General features: G+C 41.4%; 2 protein-coding genes across 3 annotated transcripts; both read left to right on the top strand.

Moving 5' to 3' along the window:
- The first annotated feature begins 524 nt into the window (after window positions 1–524).
- On the top strand, window positions 525–3,313 carry LOC106322556 (WAT1-related protein At4g19185). Its single transcript, XM_013760615.1, has 7 exons — window positions 525–908; window positions 1,713–1,775; window positions 1,881–1,997; window positions 2,067–2,352; window positions 2,441–2,596; window positions 2,675–2,826; window positions 2,932–3,313. Exons 1-7 carry the CDS (start codon window positions 691–693, stop codon window positions 3,134–3,136), a joined length of 1,197 nt encoding a protein of 398 aa, XP_013616069.1. The 5' UTR covers window positions 525–690; the 3' UTR covers window positions 3,137–3,313.
- Window positions 3,314–3,832: 519 nt separating this feature from the next.
- On the top strand, window positions 3,833–9,611 carry LOC106312305 (probable apyrase 7). 2 transcript variants are annotated; one of them, XM_013749788.1, is made up of 4 exons: window positions 3,833–4,143; window positions 4,280–6,328; window positions 6,411–6,490; window positions 9,362–9,611. In XM_013749788.1, exons 2-4 carry the CDS (start codon window positions 4,399–4,401, stop codon window positions 9,554–9,556), a joined length of 2,205 nt encoding a protein of 734 aa, XP_013605242.1. In that variant the 5' UTR covers window positions 3,833–4,143; window positions 4,280–4,398; the 3' UTR covers window positions 9,557–9,611. The 2 variants fall into 2 exon arrangements, with proteins under 2 accessions (XP_013605242.1, XP_013605233.1); XM_013749779.1 differs by lacking the exon at window positions 9,362–9,611 and having other exon boundaries at window positions 3,834–4,143; window positions 6,411–6,876.
- Window positions 9,612–21,446: the final 11,835 nt, after the last annotated feature.

Here is a 21,446-nt window from a genome sequence, read left to right as displayed (position 1 = left end):
CTGATTTCGCCTGCTTTTGTTTCGATCGTCGCGTCTTGCTTCATCTTCTTCACTGACTCTCTATCCGATTCTCTTTTCTTCCTTTCTTTCGGAAGATCGGAGCTTGTTGGATCGATTGAAGACGGTGATTATCCTTCTAGATGCGACGATTCGTCAGACTAGAAATCCCGGTTAGAACTTTTGTGAGAACTACTCTGTTGGTTCTCCACAGGTTCGTTTCTTCGCTGATGGCGGAGCTCCGGCGCTCATCTTCTCTGACTCCGACGAAGGAAGTGATCGCTCGCCTTGACGCGTGTCCTGAGAATGCTGGGCGTTCCTGCACGTGGTGGGTGACGTGTTCGTTGTTTCCTTCCCAACGGTTTGCGTTTATTGGGCTGACGGCCCTAAGCGTTTGTTTAAGTTCGCCCTTTCTGTTTGGGCCTTTTGTTGTATTAATGTTGTACTGTTTTGGGCTTTGTTCTTATTGGGCTTAGACCCGTTAATAAATCTACCTGTGAAAAAGAAAAAAAAAACACGTAAAGTGAGAGAAAAAAAATCTGAGGAGGAGAGATTTCGTTGAGCTTTTTAGTACCAAACGGAGTAAAGGATCTAACTTTAGTTAGTCTTCCTAAGATTTGTCTTTCATCTGTAAGAATCTAGAACGCGAGATCGAGAGCGAGAGAGAGAGAGGGAGGGCGTGCAAATCGGGAAATGACGGCGGCGATGGTGCTGAACGTAGGCGGATCGGCGGCGGAGAGAGACGCCAGGTTGGCGCATTACGCGATGGCGTTTGTTCAGCTGTTTAACGGAGGGTACCATGTGATTACGAAAGTGGCTCTCAACGTTGGAGTCAACCAGCTTGTCTTCTGCGTCTGCCGTGATCTTCTTGCTCTCTCTATTCTCGCTCCTCTAGCCTATTTCCGCGAAAGGTTTCATCTTTTCCCGTAAAGTTTTGTGCTTTTGTGGGTTCACCATTGGATCGGATCTTGGGATCGAATTAGGGGTTTCTCTCTTGATGTCTAGTTGTTTAAGCTCACTGTTATCTTCATAACAGAGGAACTAGATTTCAGATGTGTTGACTTAAGTTCTCTCTGGACAGTGTTTAATGTGTTATGGCAATCCTTTGTGTTATGATCAAACAAGTGAATATTTTTGTTCCGATTACATCCACTGTTGGTAGGTAAGATTAGGATACTTATGAATTTTGAGGTCATTGATCTGTTGCAGTTTCTTTGCTGATCATGTTCTAATACTGTTAGTAGTTTTGTTAGGCTCTTCTTCGGGTTTTGCCATAACTACATTTGAAACTAGGATCATGTTTCACGACCTACACTCGTCTAATTCTGTTAGGACTGTGATATAGTTCCCCTGATAACCTATCCTTGGTTTTAAATGGCGCACCATGGAGATGAGCAAAACGTTTTATGCCTCTATGGTGAAGCAACCTCCATAAAGCGCTTGCGCTTTTGACTCAAGTTCAGGACGCCATAGGCGCAACAAGGCGAAAGCCTTATAGTTTCTTGGTGGGTAAGGTAGTATTTTGGTATTGTATCTCTTCTCCTCCTTCCCCACCGAGATAGGTTACATATCAGAAAAATGAAGTAATAGTGTGGGCGAGGCTCTAACTCGTCATGTTTATGCTACTTTACTCTCAAGCTTTGCAGTCTTTGTGATGAATATTTGAGTATTCATAACCTAATTAAGGAATACTGTTCCTTTTTCCATGTATGCAGGAGGACCAGGCCTCCGATGACTAGAAGCCTTCTATTGTCATTCTTCTTTTTGGGCTTATCAGGGTAATAGTACATCCCTGTCCTGTCTCAGTATCTTGTAATGTAATCATGTTTACGCAGAGTAAACATCTTGCTAATGCCACCTCTGCATTATCCTGAATTTTATAGGGTGTTTGGCAACCAACTGTTGTTTCTTGTCGGTCTTACATACACTAATCCAACTTACGCTGCTGCCATTCAACCATCCATCCCGGTCTTTACCTTTCTTTTGGCTGTAATGATGGGGTTAGTACTTTTTTTTTTCAAAAAGTTCTTCACTTCTTCGTTTTCTAACGTCTCCTACTTTGTATGCAGTACAGAAAGAGTGAACTTGATGAGAATCGAAGGTCAAACTAAGGTTGGAGGAACACTTGTGTGTGTTTTGGGTGCCGTATTTATGGTTTTATTTAGAGGTCCGGTCTTGTTAGGAGATAAAGATGCAGACTTTGCGATGCACAATGAAATCAGCGCTAAAGGCCAACCTGAGCCTACAGGGTGGTTAGTCACTGGCTTTCTCGACCTTGGATTTGAGCAGTGGCACATTGGTGTTTTATGCTTGATTGGAAACTGCATGTGTATGGCTACTTTTATTGCTATTCAGGTAAAATCCCTTGTTTCAGTTTCTTTTGGTTACGTTTAGACAAACCCATATATAGTCTGTTAATGTGAGTGTAATGGAAACTCTCCAGGCGCCGGTTTTGAAGAAGTATCCAGCAAATCTTTCGGTTGCTGCATTGTCATACTTCTCCGGTACAGTACTAATGGTCACAACAGCTTTCTTCATGGTGAAGGAGCCATTAGATTGGAAGCTAACACAAGCTGAAGTTCTCGCAGTTATATATGCAGTAAGTTGCACCAATACTCTTTTTTAGTTATATTCTCACATGTTTCTCGCTTCATATGGTTTATTATCTTCTTTGAAGGGAGTTGTAGCGTCAGCACTAAACTTTGGAATGTTGACGTGGTCCAATAAGATAATTGGTCCTGCCTTGGTTTCTCTCTACAATCCACTTCAGCCTGCTGCATCAGCTTTCCTGTCGAGAATCTTTCTCGGTAGCCCTATCTTTCTCGGAAGGTGAACCAAACATTAATCTTTTTGAATCATCCATGCTCTTCACTTGGCTTTGGATACTCAACATCTTCTTGATCATCTCACACAGACTTCTTTTCCTCTGTGCAGTGTTGTGGGTGGGTTCTTCATCATCTTAGGACTCTATATGGTCACATGGGCATCTTTTAGAGAGCGGAAAGCAATGGCTTCCGGGATTGCGATACCGTCTCATAGTGCAAGAACCTCGGAGCCTCTGAAGAAGAACCCAGTCGTTAGCAGAATAGGGCAGTTGTTTTCTGGATTAGCCAGTTCCTCTATGAAATCTGCAGACTAAAATAAAAAAAGAAACCATAAAGTTAAAAGAATCAGAGCAGAACCCATTTTACAAAAGATTTTTAACTTTATTTTCGTTACATTCATCTCATATTAATACCTTATTTGATTCCCTCTATGTTATGTATAAATCATAGATTCACAATGTTTACTCCAATGCTACTATCTTTTCTTCTTCCTTTAAATCTTGAAGATCATCTAATTCGTATCTGATGACATTTTACCTTAACTTCTGCATATTTCCTTTCTAGCAATGGATAATAGCTATTTAGTGCGAGATAAATTGTCTAGACTATATAGTTGTCAAAACTAAGGTTAGGGGGATCTTCATAAAGTTGGAAAAAGTCATTCGACAAAAGCTGTGACTATTCTGGTAAGAAAACATAAACACTAGTGGGAACTTTACGAATTTCGAAAAGTCTATCCCGATTTTAGTTATCTTTAATAATAACTTATCAAAAAAAGATATAAAAAAAAAACACAAACAACGTAGTATCAGTTTTTATTTTCACGCTCTCGTACGAGTTTATAATTGAACTTGTTTATAAAAACTATACAAAAGTTCAATTCATATTGTCGGACACACCATTAGCATTGTTTAACTAACAACAATTAGACCGACAATTTTATAGATTTATTGGAATAAAAAAAGTCGTTTACGTTTAGACCCCAAACGTTTTCAATATTCCAAATAAGCCCCCCAGATATCGAGAATTGAGCAAAGACGTTTTCTGTTGTAGAGAGAAAACCAACAAAGGCACAGAGTCTGCACAAAAACGGATCTCTGTCGTCTTCGTGTTCTCTGGTCTGAGTCGCGGCTTCAGCACCGATACTCCTCAGATCTACCGGAGATTCTCTTTTCTCTCGCACAAAGAGAGGACGATTCGTGTATGTAAATGCGCTTTAATTCCTTCTGAGACGCAGCGACGTTCGAGATCTAGTGCTGCGGAAGCTTTTGACGGTGGCTTTGAGTGTGCTCTCTTCTCTCTTCTCCAATGCGCCTCTCTGGTATCGTATTCTAGCCCTTCTATATTACAATTTCGTTATCTCAATGTCGATTTAAACTGCAAGATCGCTCCTTTCTTTGTGTTCTTATTGATTTTGTGAAGCTCTTCAAGATTGCATTTGATTTTGGTTTGTGTAGTTACCATCTTCCACTGAAGGAGGAAGAATCTGTATCCGTGGTGCTTGTGCTTCTTCTTCTGCATTTTGAGGCTTGTAAGTATCACCAGTTTGGAGTAGTTATATGTTAGGCAAGCGAAGATGGTTTTCGGCAACATCACTCAACTCTTTACACCGAATCGCTACGGAGCAAGCACACAACCTTCTCTTCCATACATCCCTACTGGTTCTTCATCACCTGATGTAGGCACCTCATCTCCAGCTTCCTTCTCTTTCGGAAACGGTGGGCGCAAGAACGGTGGTTTGAGACACTCCGCGTCTCTCCAAGACTTCTCTTCCTACCACGCCTTCGATCCCGAAGAAGCTCGTGAAACCGACTCAAGCGCTAAACAATGGGGACAGAACGGAGCTAGCTTCTCCAAGGACAAGGGAGCTCTCCCGCCCAGTGTTCCCAAACCGTCCACGAGCAGGCGTAAATGGATCCGCGCGGTGATGATCGTTACGTGCCTCTTTCTCTTTGCTTCTCTGGTGTATGTACTAGGCATGTACGTTTACACGAACTGGTCTCGCGGAGCGTCGAGGTACTACGTTGTGTTTGACTGCGGAAGCACGGGGACTCGCGCCTACGTCTACCAGGCGTCTTTAAACTACAAGAAAGATAGTAGTCTCCCTATTGTGATGAAGTCCTTGACGGAAGGTATCTCTAGGAAGTCAAGTGGGAGGGCTTATGATAGGATGGAGACAGAGCCTGGGTTTGACAAGCTCGTCAACAACAGAACGGGATTGAAAAAAGCGATTAAGCCTCTTATCCAGTGGGCGGAGAGGCAGATCCCCAAGCATGCTCATAGGACAACGTCTCTCTTTGTGTACGCAACAGCGGGTGTTAGGAGGCTGCGCGCTAGTGATTCGAGCTGGCTTTTAGGTAATGTGTGGTCTATACTGGCGAAGTCTCCCTTCACTTGCCGGAGGGAGTGGGTTAAGATCATTAGCGGTACAGAGGAAGCTTATTTTGGATGGACGGCTCTTAATTACCAAACGAGCATGTTGGGAGCTGTGCCGAAGAAGGCGACGTTCGGTGCGCTTGACCTTGGTGGCTCGTCTTTGCAGGTGACGTTTGAGAATGAGGAGCGAGCACATAACGAGACTAACTTAGATCTCAGGATAGGGTCTGTTAACCATCATCTTAGCGCTTATTCTCTGGCCGGGTATGGACTTAACGATGCGTTTGAAAGGTCTGTTGTTCAGCTTTTAAAGAGGATGCCAAATGTCAATAACTCTGAGTTGAAACATCCTTGTTTGAACTCTGGATACGAAGGACAGTACGTTTGTTCTCAATGTGGTTCTACTGTCAAACGAGGTAAGAAAGGGAAGTCAGGAGTTCCTATTAAGCTCATAGGTGCTCCAAACTGGGGAGAGTGCAGCGCTCTAGCGAAAATTGCTGTTAATAGCTCCGAGTGGTCGAAGACAAAACATGGTGTTGATTGTGATTTGCAGCCTTGTGCTCTTCCTGATGGTTACCCTCGTCCTCACGGTCAGTTCTACGCTGTGTCCGGATTCTTCGTGGTGTACAGATTCTTCAATCTAAGCGCTGAAGCTTCCCTTGATGATGTATTGGAAAAAGGTAGGGAGTTTTGTGAAAAGGCCTGGCAGGTAGCGAGAACCAGTGTTTCTCCACAACCTTTCATTGAACAGTACTGCTTTAGAGCACCGTACATAGTCTCTCTGTTACGAGAAGGTTTGTATATTACAGATAAGCAGATTATAATTGGGTCTGGGAGTATAACTTGGACACTGGGGGTAGCTGTTCTGGAAGCAGGGAAGGCTTTGTCTTCTACATTGGGACTAAAGGGGTACGAGACTCTGAGCATGAAGATAAACCCAGTAGCTCTTATATCTGTTCTGTTCGTCTCACTGATTCTGCTTCTCTGTGCACTGTCACGCGTCGGCAACTGTATGCCAAGGTTTTTCAGAAAGTCCTGTCTGCCTCTATTTAAGCACAATAGCGCTTCAGCTTCCTCTGTTCTTAACATTCCTTCTCCCTTCAGATTGCGATGGAGTCATATGGGTACAGGTAAATTCAGTTTGCATTATCTGGAGTTATGGCCAGTTCTTTGCGTTGTATCATTTCTCAGTTCTGTCTGTCTTATGTTCAGGGGTAAAGCCACCGTTGAGTCCAATAGCGAGGAGTTCACCGCGTAGGCCGTTTAGTTTTGGAAGCAGCATACAGCTCATGGAGTCTTGTTCATTGTACTCATCGAGCAGCAGCGTAATGCATAGTTATTCTTCTGATAGCTTAGGGGAGATGCAAGTTGACAACAGTGGCTCCTTCTGGTCCTCCCGGAGTCAAATGCGTCTCCAGAGCCGGAGATCACAATCCAGAGAAGATCTTAGTTCGTCGCTCGCTGAATCACACATGCTCAAGATGTAGTAGAAAGACGTTTTTGGTACGGTTTTTGTCACTTCCACACTCTCGCTTTTTTTTCTCTTTTTTTTTTTGGTATTATAGAATTTAAAAGAAAAAGAAGAAAAACTTCATGAGAGCAAAGATATTCCTTGTTGTTTCAGTTAACATGTAATTCATTCTCGTATATGATTATTAATTTAACCCCAATTCGACTATGTATCACTCTCGTCCTCTTTACCCTTGCATCCAAGTTCTCTTTATGGCACTGAGCAGCTAGAAAGAGGAGAATATAATCCCTGGATTGCGTTTTAAGACATATTGGTGTATGTTTGATCTCTGGACCACATCATGTAAGTGCTTGTTTTCTAGTCTCTGATTCTTATCATCACATCTACAGGAAGGTTAAAATAGAATCTGCTATACATATTTGTGCACTTCATTTCATTGCAAGAGTTGAGGCTAAAAGTGTATTTTTCCTTTACCATGGAAATATCTACTTTCAACAATGTCTTTATGTTAGATTGTAGGGCTCAAAATCCTTTGGGGACCATTGTGTGTGGTTGGCGTTTAGATAGATGGAGCAATCATGGTAACTATCACCTGAACAATGACTCATCTTTGCTATGGATCACATTTACAAAGATTTATGGTTTAGAGTTGGTAATGCAGGTCCGACTTTACATAGTTGGACGTCTAAAGTATAAAAAAATTTATTTGGGGGGCAAATGTTAAGAAGTATAAAAACTTTTTTTTTCCATAAACTACTACAGTATAATTTTTTATGCTTTCAAACTTTTATATAAGTTTTATCGTTTGCCTAAAATCGATGATTTATGAGCTTTATCCCATGGCCAGCCATGTTCTATGTTTTCATTAGTTTTGGTCAATGTATAGATAGGCACCCTTAACCATTGTTTGTTCTTTAACTAGTCCAGTTGCAATAAACCTACACAGACTAGTGTACAGGTTTGATTTTTTAAGAATCGTTTGACAAATGTGATTGATCAATTATGTGACAAAACGAGTCTTTCTCAATAGTTTTCATCGCTATAAGTGTCGAATATTGCTCTTGACTCCGACATTTGGACAGGAACATTTAGTTAAAATCAATCTCAGCCCTTGCTTGCTATTGTGGCTTAATCCATAAGCAAAATAATTGAAAACCTTTGGTGTCAAGCTAAAGGAAATAATAAGTCTATGTGCGTCACTCTCGTTCGTTTATTGCTATTGATTCGATGACACCCAACTAAACCAATCACAATAATTCAATCAGAAGATCAAGTTTCTTATAATCCAAGAAAAACATTTTATTTTAGAAGACGGTAAATAAACATTTTAATGACCAACCATTTGGCTTGATAAACTCCAAAAGAGGTATCCGCCAAGAAGACCCGTTATCGCCTTTCCTCTTTGTCATGTGCACTGAGGGTCTGACCCACTTGCTGAACGTCGCGGAGAGAAATGGGTTGATCAGTGGCCTGAGGTTCTCGGAGGAAGGTCCGACTGTGTCACATCTGTTGTTTGCCGATGACAGTTTGTTTTTATGCAAAGCTTATGTGAATGAAACATCTGCGCTTCAAAGAATCCTCAAATTTTATGGTGAAGCCACTGGTCAAAACATCAACCTTGAGAAATCATCTATCTCTTTCGGTGATAAAGTAGATGAAGGAACAAGAGTGAGTATTCAATGGCTCCTAGGAATCTTTAATGAGTGGGGGGGAGGGGGGAGAAAGCAAATATTTGGGTTAGCCGGAATGCTTCTCAGGCTCAAAGGTGGATCTCTTCTCTTGTCTTAAAGACAGAACTCAAAACCGGCTTGATGTGTGGTACTATAAGCGTTTGTCGCAAGGTGGAAAATAGTTCCTAATCAAATCGTCGGGCTCCTCCCTCTCAACCTTTGCAATGTCTTATTTCAAACTCCCCAAGACAATCATTGACAAACTTTCATCCATGCTTACGGCTTTTTGGTGGGGAGCTGAGCCTCATCTCAGAAAGATTCATTGGGTTGCATGGGAACGCATGTGCTTACCGAAGGAACAAGGCGGTCTGGGCTTCAGAGATTTAGAAGCCTTTAATCAAGCAATGCTAGCGAAACAAGCGTGGAAAATTATAACTCAACCGGAATCTCTCTTTGCAAGCTACCTAAGGAGTAGGTACTTTCCCGGTGGTGATTTCTTGTCAGCCGCTTTAGGTACGAGACCGTCATATGCGTGGCGCAGCCTTTTGCATGGAAGAGAACTTCTTGTCAAAGGCCTGAGACACAGAGTGTGCAATGGGGAAAAAACAAAGTCTGGACCGACATGTGGATTGAGGATCTTGTGGAAGGTATGAGAGCACCATGGATCAAGAACTATAACTTCGATGTGAATCTGCGTGCAAGCTCTCTGATTGATCCTCATACACGGAGATGGAATGTGTCAGCATTATGTGAAGTCTTTGTGCCAGAGGACATCCAATGGCTGGAAAGAAATCAACCGGTGGTGTTGATGGAAGATTTTCACTCTTGGAAGTTGACACAAAGTGGCCAATTCACAGTTAAGTCAGCCTAGCGGCTGGCCTTTGAGGAGAAAACTAGACGGAACCAACCAGAAGCTCTCAATCTACCGTCAGTTAACATCCTCAAAGAGAAGGTTTGGAAAGTCTTAACAGTCCCAAAGATCAAAGTTTTCCTTTGGAAAGCCTTAACAGTCCAATAGCGAGGAGTCTTGTTCATTGTACTCATCGAGCAGCAGCGTAATGCATAGTTATTCTTCTGATAGCTTAGGGGAGATGCAAGTTGACAACAGTGGCTCCTTCTGGTCCTCCCGGAGTCAAATGCGTCTCCAGAGCCGGAGATCACAATCCAGAGAAGATCTTAGTTCGTCGCTCGCTGAATCACACATGCTCAAGATGTAGTAGAAAGACGTTTTTGGTACAGTTTTTGTCACTTCCACACTCTCGCTTTTTTTTCTCTTTTTTTCTTTGGTATTATAGAATTTAAAAGAAAAAGAAGAAAAACTTCATGAGAGCAAAGATATTCCTTGTTTCAGTTAACATGTAATTCATTCTCGTATATGATTATTAATTTAACCCCAATTCGATTCGACTATGTATCACTCTCGTCCTCTTTACCCTTCTTGCATCCAAGTTCTCTTTATGGCACTGAGCAGCTAGAAAGATGGAATATAATCCCTGGATTGCGTTTTAAGACATATTGGTGTATGTTTGATCTCTGGACCACTTGTAAGTGCTTGTTTTCTAGTCTCTGATTCTTATCATCACATCTAAAGGAAGGCAAAAAAAAATAGAATCTGCTATGACTATTTGTGCACTTCATTTCACTGCTAGAGTGGTGGCTAAAAGCCTAAAAGTGTCTTTACCATGGAAATATCTACTTTCAACGATGTCTTTATGTTAGATTGTAGGGCTCTAAATCTTTGGGGACCATTGTGTGTGGTTGGCGTTTAGATAGATGGAGCAATCATGGTAACTATCACCTGAACAATGACTCATCTTTGCTATGGATCACATTTACAAAGATCTATGGTTTAGATTTTTTTTTCATATTGGTAAATACAGGTCCGTCCGACTCTACATAGTTGGACGTTTAAAGTATAAAAACTTTTTTTTTGGGTGCAAGTTTTAAGAAGGATAAAAACTTTTTTTCCATAAACTACTACAGTATAAATTTTGATGCTTTTAACTTTTTTTTTTTTTTTTTTAACCAGGTTGTTGGCCAACCTTCGGTCAGCCCACACCTAGGCCCGGCGCCAGCCTTTGCCTGTATCGGTTAGGGCCCTGGGCACGCCTCCCCGCCCTGCGAGTCGAACAGCTGACCTCCCCAAGGGGGAGATACCACTGGACTATCGAGTCCGGGTGATGCTTTTAACTTCTTATATAAGTTTTATCGTTTGCCTAAAATCGATGATTTATGAGCTTTATCCCATGGCTAAAGAAAATAATAAGTCTATCTGCGTCACTCTCGTTCGTTTATTGCTATTGATTCGATGACACCCAACTAAACCAAGGCAATCACAATAATTCAATCAGAAGGTCAAGTTTTTCATAATCGTAGAAAACATTTTATTTTAGAAGACAGTAAATAAACAAGGACGTTGGGACATATCCATATCCAAACGGACTAAACCTTTCATTCATGTTCATGTCTTGGTCAGAATAATGTCTCATTGGTCCTGCTACTCACTCGAACACAATTTTTTCCACGTTCCTAGTTTATTTATCCAACGGCACTTTGATCATAAACAAAACAAAAAAATCCAACGGCACCATAAATACCTTCTTTTTTTTTCACAAATACCTTTTGTTTTCTTAAATTAATTAATATTCATTATCCTATAACTGATATTTTATCACCAATAATCGTCATATTCTTATATTTGGTACACAATTTATTTCCTTTTAATCAAGTTTAAAAAAAAAATATTTTCTATTTTACGTTCTTTTTCCTTTACAAGATTATATTGAACATTCAGCGAAAATAATACAAAAGTTGGATTTTGAACATACCTATAATTAAGCGGTGCTTCCATATCTTAATAACCTCTGGTTCTCTCCTCATGGACTATATATATTGCCCAAGTGTTTTCTGAAAAGATATCATTGGTCAAACTCTTATCTAGTACTCGCCACCAAAACAAAACTTTGCGCGGTTGCGGTTTACAGTTTATATAGTTTCAGTACAAATAGTAATTTGGGGTATTGTGGTTTCGTCAATGTTCAAATGGCTCAAAATAGTCTTCCCCACTTTCTGGAGCTGAGTGGTGCTTATATGTATGCGGGAGAAATGTTGGAAGAGGATTACAGAGATGGGGTTGGAAGAAATTCTTCATGTGGTTCAGACGCTTGACGATGAGAATAATATACGCTATGACAAAGAAGGATATTGAAATAAATCTATGATATTTGTTTGTGGATGATTACAGTCTCCCAACTGGTATATTTTGTATTTGGTTCGTAGCTCTTGTTCTATTAAAGCTCAATATACATGACTATCCATGTTACTTTTAAAAGGTTGGATAATAAAATCGTTAAAAAAATTGTAGGAGTCCCTGAAATCATGAACAACGATATGTTTTTGGAACAAAATATTAACAAATTTAATAATATTCCTAAGAAACTAAACAAAATAACTGCACCCCTAAAACATAAATACACCAAAACTATATCAGTCCTAAATACCGGTTACCAATAAAAAATATTATAATAATTTTTGGTTAGTCACTTAGACTTTATTATTATACTGTACGAGGGGTATTGTGTAGCATCCCCATCCCGCAGTCTGGACTAGATCAGTCCAAGGCCGGACTGATCAGATGGAACAGACATGTTGGACATGTCATCTGGATAGTACTGGTCAGGTTAAGACGATATTGTATATCCGAACATAGCAGTCAAGCTTGTCGGACTAAGCTGGAACGATTCAGACGAGGCAGCTGGACTTGTCATCTGAGATCAGTTAGTCAATGTGTGGACTGACTGGTATACGTTCTGACGGGAACATATATTGAGCTGAAGATGAACTGATTAGCTAAGGAGAATGGCGGGATCAGTTACTGGAACGGTTACAAAGTAGTTACCGGAAGAGTTACACGACGGGTCCAGGTGGTTACTGGACTGCTTAACTGACTGGGACGGTTTATGAACAGTTGAGTTCTGGAACCGCTAAGGCAGTTAAAGACCAGTTGGAACTGCTGGGAGTAACTGGGAAACCGTCAAAGACGGTTACGGACTGATAAGAAACTGTTCGAGAGCGGTTACTGATGGGTTTGGAGCGCGGAAGCAGTTATGGGACGGTTATGGACGGTTAAGGCCGAGAAGTAACCGCCCAAACTCCCTTTTAATGAAAAATCCCGCGGAACAGAAAGGGGATCTCGTTTCTACACGAGTCTGGACAGAAAACACAGAGAAAAGGAGAGCAAAAGAGAGAAATGCCGAGAGGGAGAGATCAGATCGGAACCTGAAGAGAGATGGCCGGAAGCCCTATTCGTCTAGGAGATTGTGGCCGTAATGATGTTCTGGTTCATGTCTGGTTCTGATGCGAGTTCTCGACAGATCAAGACTGATAGGCGGTTGATCGGCCGTTATTACTGCATGGGATCGAGGCGGAGTGAACGGCAACGGTAGTTGGTGCAGTATGCGGTCTTATCGATCATTAACGCATACTTTGTACTAGATCGAGTAGGATTGACGGGTAGACAGGCGGTTGAGGAACTGAACGGTAGGCTTGGTGCGTCTGTGGGTGGTTCTGAACGCACATTGGAGCGTGGGTGTGTTCTAGATGCGATGGCTTACGCTCTCGGTCCGTTCTGATGATCTGTGGAAAGGGTCGGATGCATACATCTGATCGTGGATACTGAGTATGGGATTGTGGTAGCGCACGGGAACGCGAGTATGTGTCTGGATGCGATGGTTATGCTGTCAGACCGTGCTGTGAATGGAAGTAAAGAACGGGTACTAAGTTTTAAGGAGGATCAGGGTATGGACGATACGATAGGATAGTATCCGACTGATCGTACTGATTGGATGCGTACCGTACTAGAGGCATACTGAAGAGGAACAGCTGGAGGAGTATTGGCTGGATTGGATAGTGTACTGATGTACACGGCTCAAGGGAGCGTGTTACTGGTACTAGATGGTTTGAGGGCAGGATGGCCGTGAGGTGTACTGACGGGATCGAGGGCTGTAGAGCCGAGTATGTACTGACGGGTCAAGGTGTGATCACTGACTGGTTTTGGAACGCTAGCAAGGCTGGCGTACTGTCAGTTCTGGATGGCTGGTTGGAAACCAAGCCGTCTCTCTTTGTTCATGGTCATGTGGGGATGGTTGGCTGAGTGACTAAGTAACAAGGGGATTCGGTTAAGTATCTGATCGAGCTGACTGGATAAGAATGAATGGGAAAGGAGAAAAACAACTAGGAAGAAGCGTATGGATGGACTGGCGGACTACTAGCACTGAGGCAGTGAGGTACATGTTTATTATATTGTCAGTCTTAGTAATTTGCTAGGATGCTGGATAGATTTAATGAACTTGGGGAACTGAACTGAACCTCATTAAAGAAAACTGGATAAAAATCCTAAGTTAAGAGAATAATTCGGATAGGGCCAGTTTGGTCGAGGGAAGCGAACTGAGGACGAACTGGCGGTAAGGGAAACCGGGTCGGGGCCTTACAAGTGGTATCAGAGCGATTACGGTTCTAGGACAGAGTTGGAAGGATTATTCAAGATTTGTCTAGACCGAACGGACGTGGAAAATGCTAAGCACGAGCATTGGAGAACTAACGAGAGACTTGATCTTGGGAGTGATCAAGTCGGACTTACACTTTGTATGGGCAAATGTAAGTTAGAAGTCTAACTGGAAAGAAACCGGAAATAAGATCATTGATGAATGATTGGATTGGTTGAATGAAGTCTGAGTTAAGATCATTTGGAGAATGATCGGACTGCTTAAGGTGTTATGGATTACTCGAGAGAGTTATCCAAGAAATTATTCTAAGTGTTGGAAACAACAGAGAGGTTTACGTAAGTCAATGGATCCAGATTCTGAAGTGAAGAAACGTGAAGGATTAACTAAGAGATTTCTGAAGCTTAAGGAAGGTTAAGCAGACTGGAGTAAAGAAGAACCAAGCTGTTCGAGAAAGCGAAAGATGATTCAAAAATGTAAGTAAGACAATGAACTGTCAAGGACAATGATGTCGGATATTGAGCCAAGGAGCTGGCGAGTTTAATTATGTATGGACAAGACGTCCGTAACTGGATCTGAAAGGGGGACTTCAGACGGAAGGCCTTCAAGGCAAGATGGCCGAGTGGATGAGCCGGATGTTGTAAACGGGAACTGAGTTGGACAGGTGGTCCGAGAACTGAGATAGTATCTCAATGAACGGGTTAAGGACGGGTTAAGGCAATGGATGGTTTGCTAAGAGATAACCTGAAAGAGTCAGGAAATCAGAAAACTGAATTGGACTAGTCGTCCATGGAAGAGCCTAAGGACTAATGGCCAAGGCACTGATGCTGGAATGTGAAATACGGAGACTTACATTCGAATGGACCGTCTGTTGAGAATGCTTAGATGGATTCTAAGATTTCCAAGGTAACAGATAAGCTGTTCCAGGAAACTGGAACTGGAAGTTTCATAAAAAGATTTTTGAAAAAAAAAAAATCTGAGTAAGACAGACACATCGAAAGTGGCAATGGTAAGCAAGTCTGGATATAGAGAACTGGACAATGGAATTGTCAAGGTTGACTAAGCTCGATCGTCTTGGTAGGCTTGTGCGGGCCGAGAGTTGAGATTATCGGAACAAGAGATTGGAAGTCAGGTGTACTTGCCAAAGACTTGTTAGGTGATCAAGAAACTACTTGGAGGTACAAGATGCCATAGATGATGAGTTGTGGTCAGAGTTTCAAAAGTAGTAAATGATCGGTTCCTATCATGAGCGTCTAGATCAGACAAGGTACTTAGGGGCTGTGATGCTTGCTAAGGCTTGCTGGATTTTGGATAACGGCTCGATGATTTGGGACGATCATTTGGGTTTAGATTATTAATTTCTTTCATGCGAGAGTCTACATCAGTCTAGGTGCTTATGGCTGAGATGCTCATTAAGACTTAACTGGATAGTAAAACGGCTGCTCGATGACTTGGAATGATAATGCTAGACCAGACTAAGTGTCTGGTTAACTGGACAAGTGGGAATGTTTAAACATTAGTGTTAGTGTTGATGATATGTCCTTAGGAACCGAGTGGGTTTGCTAAGGCATAAATGTACTGATACTGTCTGTTCTGGCGTCTATGGAAATCGAGAGTTTCCAAGACGTGTCTGTCTATCATCGCGTGTTCTGTCCTGACGTCTGTGGGAAAACAGAGTTGCCAAGACGTAACTATTATCTTGTCGGTGGGAATTAGATTAGTTCGCCATCGCGTGTCTGTACTATAGTCTGCGGAAACCCAATCTGATGTCTATGGGAGATGTACCTTCCAAGACATAACTGTACTGTTACTGGAACTTAAGGAGTTCACTGCTGTGGGTTTCCGATCGCGATGAAAGCATGGGTGAGAACTAGTGAGAGTTTGCCATAACATGTCTGTAGGACGTCCGTCTGTTTGGTAGGTCTTGTATGTACTGATGTCTTTGGGAACTGTTGAATCATCCAAGACATAACTGTGACTGAGTCAATGGGAATAAGATGAGTTTGTCATTATGGATTGTGAACCGGGAAGGACTGGGAGTCCGAAAAGAAGACTGTGCAAGGGATCAAGTGTAGGATCCGATAAAAAATGTCTTAAAGGATCAAGAATGATCTGGAGGTGTCAATAAAGATCAATAAAGATCAGAGAAAAGCTGATGTCGATCATAAGTGGTCGGGGACTGGTTAGGATCAGGGAGTGATCCGAGGGAACAACTGTAAGGATCAAGATGAGATCCATGCGTTCTGAAAAGATTAAGTTCCTAGTATTCGGAGTTAGGCCATGCTAAGGAACACTGGAGTACAGGAATCAAACAGTCAAGTCAGGATGGACAGAGACTCCTTTGATCTGAGTCCTAGAAGGACTAAGGTTGGGTTAGTGAATGACTGTGACCGGTTAAGGAAAGGACTGGAAAAACTTAACTAAGGTATCGAGTACTTCGAGAATTGAGGTAAACTGGTCAACACTGTTGGGAGTTATGTTCTCACCAAAGTGTGTGTCCAAAGATCAGGAGATCGCTCAGAAGTAAGTTTGTGAACTGAACTTAGTCTGCTGAGACTAAGTATGTGAGAAGGCACTGGATCAAGGAACTCGATAGCTGATACCGTACCTGATGCGTGTGATTGTGATCAGGAAGTCTGGAACACATAAATGGTCGAGTGACCGAAAGCCTGAGAATTGAGTTAAGGCATGAAGGCCGTGTGTGGGGATTCATTCCAAGTGGGGGAGACTGTTCTGATTGGATAGAACAAAGTTCTATTAACTGCTAAATTCGAGGACGATTTCATTCTAAGTGGGGGAGACTTGTAGCATCCCCATCCCGCAGTCTGGACTGGATCAGTCCAAGGCCGGACTGATCAGATGGGACAGACATGTTGGACAGGTCATCTAGATAGTACTGGTCAGGTTAAGACGATATTGTTTGTCCAAACATAGCAGTCAAGCTTGTCGGACTAAGCTGGAACGATTCAGACGAGGCAGCTGGACTTGTCATCTGAGATCAGTTAGTCAATGTGTGGACTGACTGGTATACGTTCTGACGGGAACAGATACTGAGCTGAACATGAACTGATTAGCTAAGGAGAATGGCGGGATCAGTTACTGGAATGGTTACAAAGTAGTTACCGGAACAGTTACACGACGGTTCCAGGTTGTTACTGGACTGCTTAACTGACTGGGACGGTTTATAAACAGTTGAGTTCTGGAACCGCTAAGGCAGTTAAAGAGCAGTTGGAACTGCTGGGAGTTACTGGGAAACCGTCAAAGACGGTTACGGACTGATAAGAAACTGTCCGAGAGCGGTTACTAATGGGTTTGGAGCGCGGAAGCATTTATGGGACGGTTATGAATGGTTTAGGCCGAGAAGTAACCGCCCAAACTCCATTTTAAAGAAAAATCCTGCGGAACAGAAAGGGGATCTCGTTTCTACACGAGTCTGGACAAAAAACACAGAGAAAGGGAGAGAAAAAGAGAGAATTGCCGAGAGGGAGATATCAGATCGGAACCTGAAGAGAGATGGCCGGAAGCCCTATTCGTCTAGGAGATTGTGGCCGTAATGATGTTCTGGTTCATGTCTGGTTCTGATGCGAGTTCTCGACAGATCAAGACTGATAGGCGGTTGATCGGCCGTTATTACTGCATGGGATCGAGGCGGAGTGAACGGCAACGGTGGTTGGTGCAGTCTGCGGTCTTATCGATCATTAACGCATATTGTGTACTGGATCGAGTAGGATTGACGGGTAGACAGGCGGTTGAGGAACTGAACGGTGGGCTTGGTGCGTCTGTGGGTGGTTCTGAACGCACATTGGAGAGTGGGTGTGTTCTAGATGCGATGGCTTACGCTATCGGTCCGTTCTGATGATCTGTGGAAAGGGTCGGATGCATACATCTGATCGTGGATACTGAGTATGGGATCATGGTAGCGCACGGGAACGCGAGTATGTGTCTGGATGCGATGGGTATGCTGTCGGACCGTGCTGTGAATGGAAGTAAAGAACGGGTACTGAGTTTTAAGGAGGATCAGGGTATGGACGATACGATAGGATAGTATCCGACTGATCGTACTGATTGGATGCGTACCGGACTGGAGGCATACTAAAGAGGAACGGCTGGAGGAGTATTGGCTGGATTGGATAGTGTACTGATGTACACGGCTCAAGGGAGTGTGTTACTGGCACTAGATGGTTTGAGGGCAAGATGGCCGTGAGGTGTATTGACGGGATCGAGGGCTGTAGAGCCGAGTATGTACTGACGGGATCGAGGTGTGATCACTGACTGGTTTTGGATTCGGTTAAGTATCTGATCGAGCTTGCTGGATAAGATTCATGGTCATGTGGGGATGGTTGGTTGAGTGACTAAGTAACAAGGGGATTCGGTTAAGTATCTGATCGAGCTGGCTGGATAAGAATGAATGGGAAAGGATGAAGACAACTCGGATGAAGCGTATGGATGGACTGGCGGACAACTAGCACCGAGGCAGTGAGGTACATGTTTATTATATTGTCAGTCTTAGTAATTTGCTAGGATTCTGGATAGATTTAATGAACTTGGGGAACTGAACTGAACCTCATAGAAGAAAACTTGATAAAAATCCTAAGTTAAGAGAATAATTCGGATAGGGCCAGTTTGGTTGAGGGAAGCGAATAGAGGACGAACCGACGGTAAGGGAAACCGGGTCGGGGCCTTACACATTGCCTCCGCGTAAGCGCGGGGTTGTGGACAGAATTCTTGTTTCATCTCAATATTTGCTAGGGTTAATGTAGTTTTGAATTTTGCGTTTTAAGTTGTTTTTCAAGTTTTTTTTATTGTTATAGGGTTAGAGTTGTGATGATGAACTGTGTATGCATTGTTCTCTACTTATGAAAGACTAAACTGTGTTAGTAATGTGATTGATATAGTTTGTGTTGTTGTTTGTTGTGTCACTGATACTTATTGTTTGTTTGTCTTTTTTAATTTGTTTCGTGTATTGTCGAGAGTACATAAATTATATTAAACTTGTTGAGAGTCCCTTTTGTTTCTGAATATTTTTTCTCCAGTTTAGTTGTGTAAGTTGTATGTATTAAGTAATAATTTTTATTATCCTTATTATTTTTTTTATATGTTTTTATTTTATTTTTAAACTTTTTGTTCTTACCGGACCTTTAAAACAAATACATGAAGACTTGTAGAAATAACTATAAAATGAGTGACAGTTCTGAGTATTTGGGCTTTAATGAGTTTTAAACGAATTTATGTATTTCTCATAAGAAGACAATAGCATTGGCCTGTTGACATTGGGCATGTAAGCTATTTTTATAAAACAAGAGAAGTGAGCAGGTGGAGCTGTTGTTGCCGTCTTTGTGTATGTCGGGATTGTCTCTTGTATCTCCTGTTGTGGGTGTGTTTGTTTATCTTTTATTTGATTGGTGATATGTAAACAAAAATCATTGTTAGTTGTATTTATCAGAGTTCATAACTTACTCTGCTTTTTTGTTTAGGTAATTTCACTGATCTTGTTTGTCGTCTTCGTTGCGAAAGCAATTTTTTAAATTGTTTAATAGTTGGCCGTGTAGTTTGTATTTATTTAGCTGACTCGATGTATATGTCGCTGCGAAAGTAAGTTTGTAAATTGTTAAATAGTTGGTCGTGTAGTTTGTATTTGTTTAGCGGACTCGATGTATGTGTCGTTGAGTTTTAGTTGAGGTGATTGGTTTGGTATATTTGTTTTGAAATTTATTTTTAAGATTAGACAAAAAAAGAAGTGATCATTAATGATTCGTCTTTTTTGGAATTCTAGTTTTTGGTGTTTTGATTGTTTGGGTTGTTGTGGTTTCTTTTAAGCTGTAAAATAAAGGTTTGTGTAAAATTAGTTTGATAAGTAAGGAAGATAAATAGACGACCACAAAATTTGGGTAGGAAATATTTTTTATTATTGATGTTAGCACAATATAGATAATAATATAAAGGGAATTGTGTGTTGATTGTTTCTTACGGATCAATGAGGAGACGGATAACGACTCGAGTTGTTCTTTGTTAAGGCCAGAGTGTTGGAAAGAACGGATTTGCCCAACCACATATGCGAGTTTGAATATCAGTTATGATAACAAAACATATTATAAACCCATATGCAATATGATAATATACAGGGGAGTTCTAGGTTTGTGTTTGCAATCACTTGGAAATTGTCAAACAGTCTAATTATGATTGGAGATTGATCTCAGGAGCACCCGTGATGACTTCATCAATAATAGTTGGTGAGATGAAACGAATGAGCAATGAATGATCAATTATCTTGTACATGCTTGAGCACCTATCAACCTCAAAACGATCGACTTTCACAATGGAACCGGCTTTCAAAGATGGCATGTAATGATTAGCACGTCTGGCGGGAATAAACTCATGAATCACAAAATCTGCAAATAATATTATTTAACAAAAAATCATGAAATCAATTAAAAACAATTATATTAAATAAGTGTGATAAATTGAAGATTAACTTACCTTTTCATCAAGGAAGAGAACCGTGATTCCCATAAACTCACAGTTTTTCTTGAAGTTCAGGGAATCCCATAAGCGAGGAGGTTGGAGGCTATGCTCTAACTACTACGACCAATACGGAGAGACTCGAAGGTTGAGTGACAGATGAGTTCACCGGTGAAAAGATAGATTACGAACAGACACACAGCACAACTCTGTAACTCAGACTTGTCTAAGACAATGATGAAAAGAACCTTAACTCATGTTAAACGAAGACAGTTTACAATATGGAAAAACTATAATTGTTGTTTTTTTCATATAACGTGATGAACCTCGTTTAAAAATGAAACTCATAATACACTTTTAGGTCCGGCCCACAGAGAAAACCGAAGAAGCAAAGGTTTCCAACCTTCATAAATATATTAGTTTCGGTCATCAATGTACAAGGTATCCTTTAATTTAGTGGTATAAATGTTGGTGTTTATATTTCAATAACCCGGGTTCGAGTCACATGCTTGACACTTTTTTCCCATTTTTAAAAAATGAGACCCACCAAAATGCTGACGTGTCGCCTCAGAAAAGAGTGAATGAACTGTAATATTATATTATAGATTTGTCGGAATAAATTATGTTTCAGCCCTAGACTCTATTAGCTTAGCTTATGAACACTCTAAGATTATATAAGAACTATCTTCTTATTAAATTAGGAAAATCACTCAAAACCTAAGCTCTCACAAATAATCTCTAATCTCACAAGTTCATGACACATCTCACCATCTTCTTATATAGAGATATATTTATCCTAAACATATTAGTAAAACCTATTTTATCCTAAACATAACTCGAATAGGATTATGATAACTTATTCTCTAAGTTATCTTCAAACTTCAAGTTTATCTCCAACAATCACCCCCTTAAACTTGAAGTCTACTTTCTTCACTTCTTCAACTCCGATAAGGTCTCGCATTTCTTTGAACTTAATCCTTCCAAGTGCCTTGGTTAGTATGTCCGCTTTCTGCTTGTTGCCAGGCACGTGAAGGACCTCTATCTGCTCGTTCTCGACGCATTCCCTTATGAAGTGATAGCGCTTGTGTATGTGTTTGCTGCGTCCGTGGAAAACAGGATTCTTTGTCAATGCTATCGCTGATTGGTT

Source organism: Brassica oleracea, chromosome C1, assembly GCF_000695525.1.
Source record: "Brassica oleracea var. oleracea cultivar TO1000 chromosome C1, BOL, whole genome shotgun sequence".
NCBI lineage: Eukaryota > Viridiplantae > Streptophyta > Magnoliopsida > Brassicales > Brassicaceae > Brassica > Brassica oleracea.
Note: the sequence above shows the minus strand (reverse complement) of the source record. Positions and strands in the feature narration are given on the sequence as shown.